Here is a 13,917-nt window from a genome sequence, read left to right as displayed (position 1 = left end):
GAAGGATGGAATCAGGAAAAGGCCCCCTTGACTTTTCTTGAGTAACTTTGTGGATGGTGGTGCCATTTACCTACTGTGGATGACTAGTGGTGGTGGTAATGGTGGTGATGAGAAAGTTCTATGGAGGAGGAATCAAAAGTTATTTTAAGTTGGATATGCCTCTTAAGACATGAAAGTGTGGATGACCAGGAGAAAGTTGGATATATGGTTCTAAAGGTCAAGGATGGAGATTGATATGGGGAGTCACCAACTTACTCATGGTATTTGAAAGCTATATGTCTGGGTAAAATAACCTAGAGTCAGAGAGTAGAAGAGGGCCAAGGGTGGGTTCTTGGACATTGTGGAGTTTAGAGGTCTGATAGAGGAGGAGAGGTGGGGCGGGAAGAAAGACTATAGATGATAGTAGGAGGAATATTTCAAGAAGGAAATGAACTGTATCATGTTACTTTGAGTTCCAGTAAGATGAAGGCACATATGTGAACACTGGATTTGACTCTGGAGTTCACTGTGACCATGGTAAAAGCACCTTTAGGGTATTCAAGTGAGGAGAAGATGGATCTTAGTTCATTACTCTATTTAGCTGCTTACGTATCTGTCTCCTCCTTTATGTGCTAGTCCTTAGTTTATTTCTAAGGCTTAGCATATAAATAGATGGTGAATAAATGTTTGCCTGCAGGTTTTAGTTTTACAATGCAGTTTAAAGAATAATTTATTGTTTTACCCTTATGTAGAATGCTTTCCTAGTGTTGGCCCTTGCCACTAGTTTGTGTCAGTTCAAGGAATATAATCATGTGACTAATAACTTAAAATGTGATGAGAAAGGCAAATTCATGTTAGCAGAGATTTTTAGTGCAACTTGAAGCCATCATGCTGTAGTGGAGAAGGGCCATTCTTTGATTTGGAAGGCCTGTCTCAGGCTTTGACTGTGCCATTTAGCCCCTGAGAAGGGAGCTGGGGGCAAGTTCCTTACAGTCTCTGGATCGCAGTTCCTTGGCTGTCATAAATGTACAATATTAACAAATTCCTCTTATAAGATTTTTGTGAGCAGCAAATGAATAAATGCAATTAACATCCTTTGTAAGTAAAAAGATACTCTGTAAGTGCAATTTTTAAAGAATAATTGAATTATCCATTTCATTACTAACTTATAAGTATATTAGATCAGAGTGTCATGAAATTCATATTTAACTGTGGCATATAAATTGCAAGAACTTGGGTGAGGACGCAGGTCACTGGAAAATGTGATACTTTTTTTGTTTGTTTGTTTTTGAGACAGAGTCTAACTTTGTCGCCTAGGCTGGAGTGCAGTGGTGTGATTTTAGCTCACTGCAACCTCCACCTCCCAGGTTCAAATGGTTCTCCTGCCTCAGCCTCCCGAGTAGCTGGGATTACAGGCGTGTGCCACCACGCTCAGCTAATTTTTGTATTTTTAGTAGAGACGGGATTTCACCATGTTGGTCAGGCTGGTCTTGAACTCCTGACCTCAGGTGACCCACCCTTCTCGGCCTCCCAGAGTGCTGGGATTACAGGCATGAGCCGCCGCGCCCAGCCAATGTGATACTTTTTAAGAAACATATAGGAAATTAATTTCTTTTGCCTTTGTTCTCTTATCTTTCCCAGATAAGTTTAATCATTCTGTTAGAGCCAAAGAGTAGGCTCTTTTACTTCGAGATCTAGCAATCAAATCTAGCTAGTAGTCTTTTTACCCCCAGGATTGTGTATGTATGAAGGAATAAGGTGTAGTTAGTATTACTTGTGTTTTTTTCTTTTTTTTTTAAGTGATTAAGTAAATACATTTATTAACTCAGTTTGACACCCTTTCTCATGGTGATTACAGTTTTCTTTTTTTCCGTAGGAGATATCAAGACCCCTAGTAGATGCCTAAAACTGTGATATTTCTGAACCCTTCCATATGCATTTTTTTTTCCTGTACATACATAACCTATGATAAAGTTTAATTTATAAATTGGGCCAGTAAGAGAGTAACAACAATAACTAATTAGAAAAAAGAACAATTATAAAAATATACTGTCATGGAAATTATGTGAATGTGGTCTCTCTCTCAAAATATCTTAATATTTTTGGACCGCAGTTGACCATAGCTAACTGAAATTGCTGAAACTGCAGATAAGGGGGGACTGCTGTACTCATTTTATTTTTATTTCTAGGGTAAAAATCATGGTAAGAAACTCCGAAATTACTATGCAGCAAATAGCTGTCCTCCTCCTGCTAGAATGAGCAATATGGTCGAGCCTGCAGCTACTCCAGTTGTTCCAGTCCCTCCGCAGGTGAGACACATATGTCAGGGTGAAGCAGCATTAGGGTGGAAGCTGTAGTATGCACAAATGATTATGGATGACATTTGTCGTCCATGTGTCCATCAGGGTACAGTTGGGAAAATAATCCTGAAAGATGCTGCTTGGTACTTTTAACTCCTTGAACTACAGTGCTGGATTTAATGCAGGCCATTGTTACATGATTCTTTATACATTTCTTAAAATTCTGGGCTAAATGGGCCGAGCCCGGTGGCTCATTCCTGTAATCCCAGCACTTTGGGAGGCCGAGACGGGCGAATCACAAGGTCAAGAGATCAAGACCATCCTGGCTAACGTGATGAAACCCTGTCTCTATTAAAAATACAGACAATTAGCTGGGCGTGGTGGCGGGCACCTGTAGTCCCAGCTACTCAGGAGGCTGAGGCAGGAGAATGGCGTGAACCTGGGAGGCGGAGCTTGCAGTGAGCCAAGATCGCGCCACTGCACTCCAGCCTGGGCAACGGTGCAAGACTCCATCTCAAAAAAAAAAAAAAAAAAAAAAAAAATTCTGGGCTAAATGATTCTGAATGTCTAGGCTAACCCCAAAATGAAGAGATTTTCAAACATGTGTTCCTTTATTGCAGTTCATCTCATTTATTTCAGATTTTGTCTTCCAGTTGCAAAATTAGTTTTTTGAGATTACTTATTACTTACCTCTATGCAGAGAGCCTGTATAAACATGTTTTGGACCTTGCTATTATGAAACAGACTTGAAAACCATGTTCTTTTGCTCTTTGGAAGATAGAACAGGTGATTTAGGCAAGATATTCCTGTACCTTAATTATCTCTGAAACATAGAGTCTACTTCTTAATCTGTCTTTGAAGTGTTATATATCTGTAAAACAATACAGTGGTCATAAATAATAATAGTTATAATTGAGTACATATCGTGCCAGACACTGTGCTGAGAATGTTTCATACGTTGTTTCATTCAGGGCTGAGACTTCAGTGAGGTGATGGATGCACTAAACTTGAGCATACAATTTAAGAAGGAGCCAAAAAACTCAGTAATCAAGATAGATATTTAATGTAACATTTTAGAAATATAAAACTGATGTAAAATAGTAGTGAACAAAACATTAAAAACTTAAGTATTACTGATTTTCCTTTTGTCCCAGGCTGCAATATGACTTGGCATGGCTCTGTTACTGATTCTGAATGTAAAATTTTGGTATTTTATTAATCATTAATTTTTTTGCATTACATTTAATTTTTTAAGCCAGGTGTGGTGGCGCATGCCGGTAGTCTCAGCTACTTGGGAGGCTGAGGCACAAGAATCACTTGAACCTGGGGGGTGGAGGTTGCAGTGAGCCAAGATTGTGCCACTTCATTCCAGTCTGGGCGACAGAGCGAGACTGTCTCAAAAAAATAAAAAGAAAATTTAATTTAAAAAATACTCCATTAAAGTATTATTTGTCTTAATTACTGAGTTTTTTTTGATGCTCTGTTAAATTCTGAACCCAAGACAAGTGTCTCACTTGCTTCATTTTAGTCCCAGGTCCTGACCTCATTTAATGCTTTCAACAACTTAGAGGTATTGGCCATATTACTCAAATTGGTGTCCATGGTCCGGTAGTATCAGCCTCACTGGAAGTTTATTAGAAGCTTAGATGAGCTAAGTAACTTTCCATGATGTTACATGTTTTCTAAAGTGGTGGAACAAGAATTTCTTTCTTTTTTTCTTTGTTTTTTTGAGATGAAGTTTTGCTCTTGTTGCCCAGACTGGAGTGCAATGGCGCGATCTTGGCTTACTGCAACCTCCGTCTCCTGGATTCAAGGGATTCTCCTGCCTCAACCTCCCGAGTAGCTGGGATTCCAGGTGCCCACCACCACACCCAGCTAATTTTTGTTATTTTTAGTAGAGGCAGGGTTTCGTCATGTTGGCCAGGCTAGTCTTGAACTCCTGACTTCAGGTGATCCACCTACCTTGGCCTCCCAAGGTGCTGGGACTACAGGCATGAGCTACCGCACCTGGCCCAAGAATTTCTTTTGATCTTAGACCTTTACTCCTAACCAGCTTGTATCATTTTACTTTTCTGAGTGTTAGTTTTTAGTACTTAAAAGTGTGGGTAGCAATTCTGGCTGTTGGGGATTTGTGGGGAAAACGAGATATATAAAAAACCAAATCAGAGAACAAGAAGATACCCAGAGAGATCTTCAAGCTGCATAGTTTTCCTGTCACTGGTTTCTGAAGGCTGCTCTGGAATTGAATAGCTGCCCCCCGCAGTGGGGGCTGTTTTCAGTGGGCTCCACCCTCCTGGGCAGGCAGCCTAAGCCTTTCTTTATAGCACACCCCAGAAAAATCTTCCCTTCCAAGTGAAATGATGCTATTTTCTGCAACTGTTCCTGATATATATGGTTTCCAGATCTTTATCGTGTACTATATTATTCTCTTTTGGCCAAAACCTAGTGTGTCATTTTTTTTGGTTAACCTAATATTTACTGAGTGCCTACTACCTTCTGGGCCCTCTGTTAGGCTCTCTTTAACATGTTATTCCTCAACCTGAATACAGTTGTCTGGATTTGCTACTCATTTTTAGTTTTTTCCTGATTATATCTAGCTTGTTTGTAGACTCTTTGAGGACAGGGGCTCTTTTTAAAAAAATATATGACTACATATCCCTTCTGGACTAGACAGCAATCCTAATAAATAGTTAAAAGTCAGTAAATGCTTATTGATGGATTCTGCATAGACTTTACTCTTTCCCGAAATGTGGTTTTAGGCCTTACCTATTTACCCATGACTTACTGTCCTAAATCTAAGGTTTTAAAACTCTTTTAAAAAATGTCTTCAGTGGCGACAGCAATGAGCCATTCACTAATTGGGTACCTGTGTGATTATAATGCAAAACCATGATTAAGTATCTCCCAGCCTTTTTGTTTTCCTGGAATGAATTGTTTTCCTGATGAAGCTTAATGCTTGTGGTCATGCCATATCCTTTGGTTGTTTTTCAGCTCTTAGAAAGACCTTTGAGGAGAAGGAGGAAGCTCCATATTTTTTTAACCTTGTTTCTTTTTGTGTCTTTGATGTCAGATGGGCTCCTTTAAGCCAGGAGGCCGAGTGATCCTGGCCACAGAGAATGATTACTGTAAGCTCTGTGACGCCTCCTTCAGTTCCCCGGCTGTGGCTCAGGCTCACTATCAAGGGAAGAATCATGCCAAGAGGCTGCGGCTGGCGGAAGCTCAGAGTAACTCATTCTCGTAGGTATTGCCATTTTCTCTGAGGCCAAAGTGTTATGTGAGATTGATTGTCTTTAAAGAAAAAGAGTAGAAAGGGATTCTTGTTTAGAAGACTCACTCTTTTTTAAACTTCTTTTCTCCAGGGAATCCTCAGAGCTGGGTCAACGGCGGGCCAGGAAAGAAGGGAATGAGTTTAAGATGATGCCTAACAGGAGAAATATGTATACAGTACAGAATAATTCAGGTATCTTGTCTGTTTCCACATGCCTTGGCGACATTCTGTACATAGTTTCCTTTGTTTTTGTTTCTTTTAATGATAATAGATAGCCCTGAGAATTTGGAGTTAAGTCTGTGTTTTATTGAATTAGTCTAGGCTGGTGTGTATTTCAGGTCTCATTTATTTTATTTATTCTTATAAATACTAAATATATTATTTATTTTGGTTTTACACCATAGTCTATGTTTTAGGATCTCTTAACATTGTCCCTTTATGTTTGTTTATATTTGCCAGCTGAGAAATATAAAAGGCATGATAAAAATGGGCTACTTGGTTTAAAGTTGTACCATGTTAAAAAAAAAAAAAAGATTCTAAAGCAGTGGTTTTTAACCAGGCTAGTGAAACAGAATTACCCGAGGAGTCTTTACAAAATGCCTGAACCATGACTTAGAGATTTTCAACGAGTAAATTTGGAGTGGGACCCAGACATATGTGTGTTTTGAAAATGCTTACTTGATGCTTCTGATATACACATTTAGTTCACAAACACTGATTTATAGGAATAAATTCTGCATTTTCTGATAGTCTTCAGTAGGGAGAGTGGGCTGAGTCGTCCCTCACCCTCCCCTCTACTTCAGCGTCTGATTCATGCACATGCCCGCAGAGGTCATTTACTTGAACAGTGAAAGAAATAGAAAACAGAGCTAACTGAAAAACCAGAGAGGCCTACTATAAAAAGGACATATAGCAAACACAATTCAGGCCAGGCGCCGGTGGCTCATGCCTGTAATCCCAGCACTTTGGGAGGCTGAGGTAGGTAGATCACCTGAGGTCAAGAGTTCGAGATCAGCCTGACCAACATGGTGAAACCCTATGTCTACTGAAAGTACAAAATTAGCTGGGCATGTGGCATGCGCCTGCAATCCCAGTTATTTGGGAGGCTGAGGCAGGAGAATCGCTTGAACCTGGGAGGTGGAGGCTACAGTGAGCTGAGATTGCACCACTGCACTCAGTCTGGGTGACAGAGCAAGATTCTGTCTCAAAAAAAAAAAAAAAAAAAGGAAAAGCACAATTCATTATGATTAATAAAAGTCTAAACATGTATTAGTAATTATAATAAAAGTAAAATTACCAAAGTCCAAAAAATGTTAAATTGGATGAAAGAAATCTATCTGAAATGAAAGAAGCTGGGATAGCTGTATTAATATCAGAAAAATAAATTTTAGGATAGATTATGTTCTCTGACAGTGCAATGAATAGAATGAAATGAGATGTCAACAACAAAAATAGAAAAGCAAACACAATTTCCATTTGTTTGGGAATTTAAAAACACTTCTAAATAACTCATGGTTCAAAGAAACAGTTATACTGGAAATTAAAAATTCTTACAATGAAACAGTAATGAACATATATTAACACTTGTAGGATGCAGTGAAAGCAGTATTTTGAGAAAAGCATTACACAGATATTATTATAGTGGAAGTGAAAAGCAGAAAGTTAATGAACTCTAAGGGTCCAGCGTATGAGATCAGTAATGTAGAAAGAGGAAAATGAAATGATCAATAATGTCACCAACGCTTTTGCAGATTTCATTCTAGTCTCGTCATATATATGACTTCTTTAAAATAGAAATGGGATCCTAGTTTGGGATATTCATAGTTTACTTAATAGCATAAGAGTTTTCTATAGCATTATTATGTTTAGCAACTGCATAGTTTTCCATTGCATTCATTACCATATTTTCTTTAATCCTATTTTTGAATCTCTCCTTCCCCCTAAATTTTTGTTTTTATAATCATTGCTGAGGTAAACATATTGCTATTAAATCTCAGTGTGAAAATTCTTAATATTTTCTTAGGATAATTCTTACAAGTAGAATTTTTGGATTAGTGGGGTAACATAAGCATAAGACTTCTGATATAATGCTTGGAAATTAAAGTATTTTTTAAAAGTGTATTCACTTTTTTAGAGACACAGCCATTTGGAATTTGGGTTTGACTCTATAGCAATTTTTCTGACAATAGTTGGAGGAATCATTTTATCTTTTTAGATCAAACCTGTGTAAGATTGTAATTTAAAAAATCCATTAACTTCACATTCACTTAAGGCTAAGAATCTGTGAATTTTGTAATTTGAACTTAGAATTACAAATTACAGTGATAATTGGTCAGGTTGTCATTCACTTAATGAATATTTTGAATATATTATTTTTATCTCTTGCTTTAGCAGGTCCTTACTTCAATCCCCGCTCTCGGCAGAGAATTCCACGTGATCTGGCCATGTGTGTTACTCCAAGTGGCCAGTTTTACTGTTCAATGTGTAATGTTGGGGCTGGCGAAGAGATGGAATTCCGGCAGCATTTAGAGAGCAAGCAACATAAGAGCAAGGTGTCGGAACAGCGGTACAGGAATGAGATGGAAAATCTGGGATATGTATAGTGATTATCACATTAAGATAGAGCAGCTCGCTCTGCCTGTTGTTTGCCTTTTGTCAACTTGCCCTGCTTTGTGGTCCTTTTGATATGAGTACATTCCTCTGCTTAATGTTAATACATGTAACCCATGGTGGTACCATAAGATGTCAAAACCTGGGGGTCCGGGGGCGGGGTGGGGGGAGGCGGGTGTGGAGAACGTGCTTCTCTTAGGTCATAACGCTTTTGCAGGGTCAATTGTGTTGAGCTGCTCATAGCATGTGACCTACCTACCCCATCAGAAATAACTTGCCCGAGTTCTGATCAACTGGTAGCCTGACTGCTTAGAATTTGACTATTTAAAAGTTTCATTTTCTTTTGCAATTTTAGTTTTGTGTACCGTTAAAGAATAGTATTGAATTCTTTTTAGATCACAGTAAAAATAGGTTGGCAGAGATTTCAGTTTCCCAGGGCTTAACCAGAACTACCACCTCAATGCATTGTCAGTAGAATACATTATTAGAAACTGTTAAGGTCTTTCCTGGGACATTTTTTTTCTGCCATTTTCTTTTGTAGTTGTAGTTTTATGTACTGTTAAAGAATTGTATTGAATTCTTTTTAGATCAAAGTAAAAATAGGTCAGCAGAGATTTCAGTTTCCCAGGGCTTAACCAGAACCGCCACCTCAATGCATTGTCAGTAGGATACATTATTATAAACTGTTAGGGTCTTTCCCAGGACATTTTTTTTTTCTGTATCATGTCTCCCCATCATTGAAATGCAAGTTTTGTTGAATTCAAATACTCCCACTGAGCTTGTATACTTCCAAACGGCTAAACTTGATTTCCAGTTGTGGATTTCATACATGTAATTGCTGCCTTCTTCCCTCCTCTTTTTCCCCCCTCATTGAATCAGCTTGTCTAACAAGCTCATTTTCATGCCCCAGCTGTGCTGTGGGTTTTCCAAACCTCATATTTGAATATTCAATGAGTTTAAGATGGATATGATTTAAAAAAAATACATTTTCCAGTGGATTTTAGGAAACAAAGGTATGTTTGATTTTTCGATTTTAGAGTTACTTCTTCATTGATAGTAACATGCACTTATATCATGATCTAAACCATAAGTTCAGATTGCTTGACATTTTGTTTTGCCGCTTTCTTTTTTGATAATCTGATTCTTACGCTTTACTTACATTTTCCTTTGTCTTGCCAGTCTGTTGGCCGTCCTGAAAAATATCACCACCTGCTGTTTCATATACAGAGAGGAATTTTTTAAAAAGCAAATAAAGTTTCACTGTCTTCGTTTCCAGTAGAAATATATACGAACTATGGTTTTACTCTTTGTAATTCAGCTTTCTTGAAGATACTAACAAGTATATGATAGATCACTTTGACATCTGATAATTATATCAGTATTATTATTTTCATTTTTTTGTGTTTAAAATAAGAAGCTGTATGAACCCAGGAGGTGGAGGTTGCAGTGAGCCAAGATCATGCCACTGCACTCCAGCCTGGGCGACAGAGCAAGACTCCGTATCAGAAAGAAAAAAAAAAAAAAAAAAAAAAAAAAGCTGTAATGTGTATCTAGATTAACTAATGGAGTGCTCTGTGAATATTCATTAACTACATTTTATCTATTTACTATATTTTATATGGGTAAGACTAGTGGTCATCCATATTTCTTTTGAAAGGCCTCTTGATCAGGAAGTTTATATTTTAAGCAATATATTTGCACAATGGTCAGTTCACATACGATTGCTTGTTTTACTAATTAGAGATACAACTTCTATTTTTTCTCGAGAATTCTGTAGGCAAATAGATGGGGAAGGCAAATTACAATCATTCTTTTTCTGTAATACTTTGGGACAATTTTTAAACAAATCAGACCCATGTTTAAAAATGAGTTTTGTATGATTAACCCTTGTATAGTATCCAGTTACTGTCTTCTATTGAAGTGGTGGTTCTTTGAGAAGTAGAATTATTTTGTAACATTTTTTTCTCCCAGAAACAGAAGAATCAACTACTATTCTGTTAGGATTCTATCTAGACCTGTGACTCTTAGTATAATAACCCTTTTATTTTTTATTTTTTTGCAGTAATATATGAAGTAGAGTTGCTTAGTTTTGAGCAATTTAGGGCTTTTCCTATTGGCCAGTAGGGTTATTCATTTTGCTGCTAAGTGTAATTTTTTGATTAATTTTAACATTATAGTGCTGGCCACTTGGTTCTATGATTACCTAAAAATCTAGTTTTTTTTCTCTGTAGGTAGATTGTATATGCACACCCCCCCCACAGACACACACATGCACATGTATGTTGCCATAGAGAGGTATTTCAACCCTTATTTCAAATAACAGTAGAAGATACGAACATGAATTTATATTTTGTAAAAATAGTATTCATCCCCTTTGTTTTCCATTGGAAATAGTTTTAAAAGAAGGGTTCCCCTTGCTCTCTCCACTTAACAATTTCATTATATACATAGAAAAAGCAGCGGACTTAAGGGCTTGATGTTTTTTCAGGCCTTGTGTATTCAGGTTTCCAGTTTCCCAGTGCCCTTAATGGATATTATGAATGCATAAGCGCATTTTCTTTTAAAGAAAGAAGTTAGATTTATAGTGTTATTTCTTACTTGCTGTATTTCTTTGCACTAAAAAAGAACTATGTATTTGTTTTATATGACACTTTAGTACCGTATTGCCTACAATAACTCAATTTGCTTCTTAATTTCCAAACTCTGGGAAGTTGATAAATAACTTCCATGATCACTTGTAAAAGTTACATGCACATCTGAAAAAAAATCACAAATCTCTATGACAGTAGCGTGTGTTTTGAGCTTGTTACCTTGCAGTATTCTTCTCTGTTCCATAGGTGAAAACAAAGGGTGACAGAGGTTATCAGACAGGAAATGCCTAAATAGATACATCTCTGCATGGTACAATTTCTCATATTCATGTATTCCATGGACAGTGTTTTTTCTCTGTCTAAGCAGACTGTTGTTTCTTCTGAGTCAGTGATATGTGATCTTTGTTGGTTTCATTTTGTGAAGCTCAGTCTGGCTCTGTAACATATTTTAGGATTTGCACCTTGTGCTCCCCAGGAATTATGTTAGTGTCTTTATCTATGCTGTCTTCAAGGATGGACAGAGGCCTAAACAACAACAACAAAAAATTAGGAAAAAAAACCCAGAAAACTTAGATTTCAGTAATCATCCATAGGAACGCATACCATCAGTCTCTTTTCTCTGTGAATAATATCTTGTGTAAGTTGTCATAAAAAATCAATGTTAGAAGATGACAATTAGAATTCTTCTTAGGTATTGAGGGTAAGAAGTTGTAAAGAAAGAGAATTAGTGTTTCAATTAAAAGATTGGATTGCATATACCTTTGAAGTGCTTTTGTAAAAAAAGTTCAGTTACCAAACTGAGTGTGCCCTGTAATCCTTTTGAGTACACCGAAGATACTTTGAAAATACTTTGTTGGTCTTGACTTTGTACATCATGTCCTGCAACTTGTAAATATGTGCATGTTGTTTATGTTTGTCTGCCTGTCTCTTATTGTACTAAATTCTGCAAGGTGAATAATTCTTTATACCATTTATTTGGAAAAAGTTCCTCCTCCAACTCTTCCTCACTATTCACCTTTTAATTAGTTGGTAAACTTAGAAAACCAGTTAGGATTTTTGAAGCTCTGAGTTTAAAAGAAGAATAGTGGCTACTTGACATTATCCTTACGTCCCCTTGACTTAAAAAGCTAACAAGAAGCATGAGATCTTCCGCCTCCTTTTAGAAAGCTTTTCTACAGAACTATATGCTTGCTTATAGCTACCTATCGACAGTTAGGACAGGGAGAAAGGGAGATATGTATGTCTGGTTACATCTTCCTTCACTCCTAAATTGGCTGGGACAGCAAGCAACAACAGTTTGAGGTTCAGTGACCTACGTAAAATGAGTCTCGTTTGTGTCAGGGGACACATGTAACTGTGTGACATGGTATTTTCTACAGAGAGGACTAGGAAGGGTGGTTTTGGAACCTAACCTACTTTATGTCCTCATTGTCAGAACTTAGGTTGGAAATCCTCTCTAAAGAACTTGGTGAGGAATATTCTAGGCCAATAGAGCTGCTTTAGAAAGAAATTGAGACATGTTTTGTCAGGACAGATAAAAGTTTAATGCAGGTTTTTGAACAGATGTTTCAAAAAAATCTGACCTTACCAACTATTTCTTTTCTTCTAGCCAAATCATTGTACAGGAGTTTCATATATGATAAAAAAGTGTTTTGTTGTTGTTTTTGCTTTCTTGGCAGGGGAGAACCCCTACCATTGTGAGCTGTTACTGTCACTCTAGCTGAATGGACAAATAGCTGTGTAAATAGCTTCTCATAAACCATTTCTACTGATAGCTGTTTGACTTTTTCTTCCCATTACGAATGGGAGGAACATTTGTAAACTTCCTTTTCTGGGTAGCTACCAAAAAACGTACTGGCTAATGGTCCCATGTGACCTTGTCTCCGTTAAGCCCAGAATCTGAGTGCCTTTAGCAAGTATTAGCATTTCACCGAGAGAAGAGATGACAGAATTATTGCTATTAATCACCATTCATAAATAGGAGCTTGGAATAGCAAAGGTCTGTGTGAATTCTGTTCTATATCTTTTTTTTTCCCTTTCTTAATGCAATCTCAATTTGATATCAAGTAAAACTATTGTCATTATTATCAGAAACCATACATTCTGAAAATGAATCCAGTTGTCCCAAGCTGGCAGCAGACATAGATCATTTTTCACCTTGATCTGTGTTGCATTTGTACTCGGTGAATGGCAGTGTGGTCGATTGGAAGAACTTGACACTGATGTTTGGAAAAATTCTTTATTCTAGTGGTCATTTTCAAACTTGTCTTTTCTGTAGAGAGGGGAAAATTACGTATTTGCAACTAAAGCATATGAAGAGACTGGCACAATAATTATTAGTTGTGTTAGTTCATTTCTATGTTAAATGAAGTATCTTCACGAATCAGGTTTGAGGCCATTAAAAGCAAAAATTTCCCTAGTTTAATTAATTTAAAATTCCAAATTGAGTACTTAGAATCTTTGAAACACATTGCTAGACTAATTTTATTATAGAAATGTTAACATGTTCCTCAACATTTTCTCAAGAAAATTTTCAGACGTATATCAAAGTTGGAAAAACTTCTCAGTATAACCACTGCTAGTTTCTGCCATCAACATTTGACTATACGTGTATTGCCACCTGTCTGTTCATATCTCCATCCCTCTTTTCATCCATTGATCGATCAGGTTTTTGTTTTTTTTTTAAAAGAACATTCCAAAGTAAATTTTAGGCAATACACTGCCCTAAATTCTTAGCATGGGTGTCATTAATTAAGGTTTAACATTCATTTAAATATCTTTTTTTGAAAGCGATGTATGAAGTTGATAACCTGAGCCAATTAATACACTTTTTTTTTCCTCCTCTGGACTTTTGTCTTCCAGTTTCTCTTCTTGTGTGTGCTTACGGTGAGGGAGGACAATTCTCAAATACAAGTTTATTTTAGAATTGGTCATTTTTAAATGCTTGTCATAAATTTTAAAATTTCAATATAATTTTTCTTTTCCCTACTTCTGATGATGTATTTTTGCCAAACTATGCAGCTTCTTCAAAAAACTGTAAATTACTGATTGGGGTTTATGAAATCAGCGAATACCTCATTTCAATCTGTTGCTGCTTTTCTCCCTCTTGTCACTTCTCCTTTCACTACTTTGAGCTGCTCTACCAGAAGGTAGAGGGGAGTAAGGGTCA

General features: G+C 37.0%; 1 protein-coding gene across 5 annotated transcripts in view; it reads left to right on the top strand.

Moving 5' to 3' along the window:
• The window catches only part of ZMAT3 (zinc finger matrin-type 3), a 56,464-nt gene extending 46,897 nt beyond the window's left edge, over positions 1–9,567 (top strand). The window contains exons 3-6 of one of the 5 annotated variants that reach the window (XM_015131554.3): positions 2,169–2,288; positions 5,350–5,516; positions 5,639–5,739; positions 7,942–9,567. In XM_015131554.3, coding sequence (XP_014987040.2) covers positions 2,169–2,288; positions 5,350–5,516; positions 5,639–5,739; positions 7,942–8,150 — 597 coding nt within the window. In that variant the 3' untranslated portion in view covers positions 8,151–9,567. 5 annotated transcript variants of the gene reach the window in all.
• The last annotated feature ends 4,350 nt before the right edge of the window (positions 9,568–13,917 follow it).

The sequence above is a fragment of the Macaca mulatta genome, chromosome 2 (assembly GCF_049350105.2).
Source record: "Macaca mulatta isolate MMU2019108-1 chromosome 2, T2T-MMU8v2.0, whole genome shotgun sequence".
Classification (NCBI taxonomy): Eukaryota; Metazoa; Chordata; class Mammalia; order Primates; family Cercopithecidae; genus Macaca; species Macaca mulatta.
The sequence above is the reverse complement of the archived record's forward strand: the minus strand, read 5'-3'. Positions and strand labels throughout refer to the sequence as shown.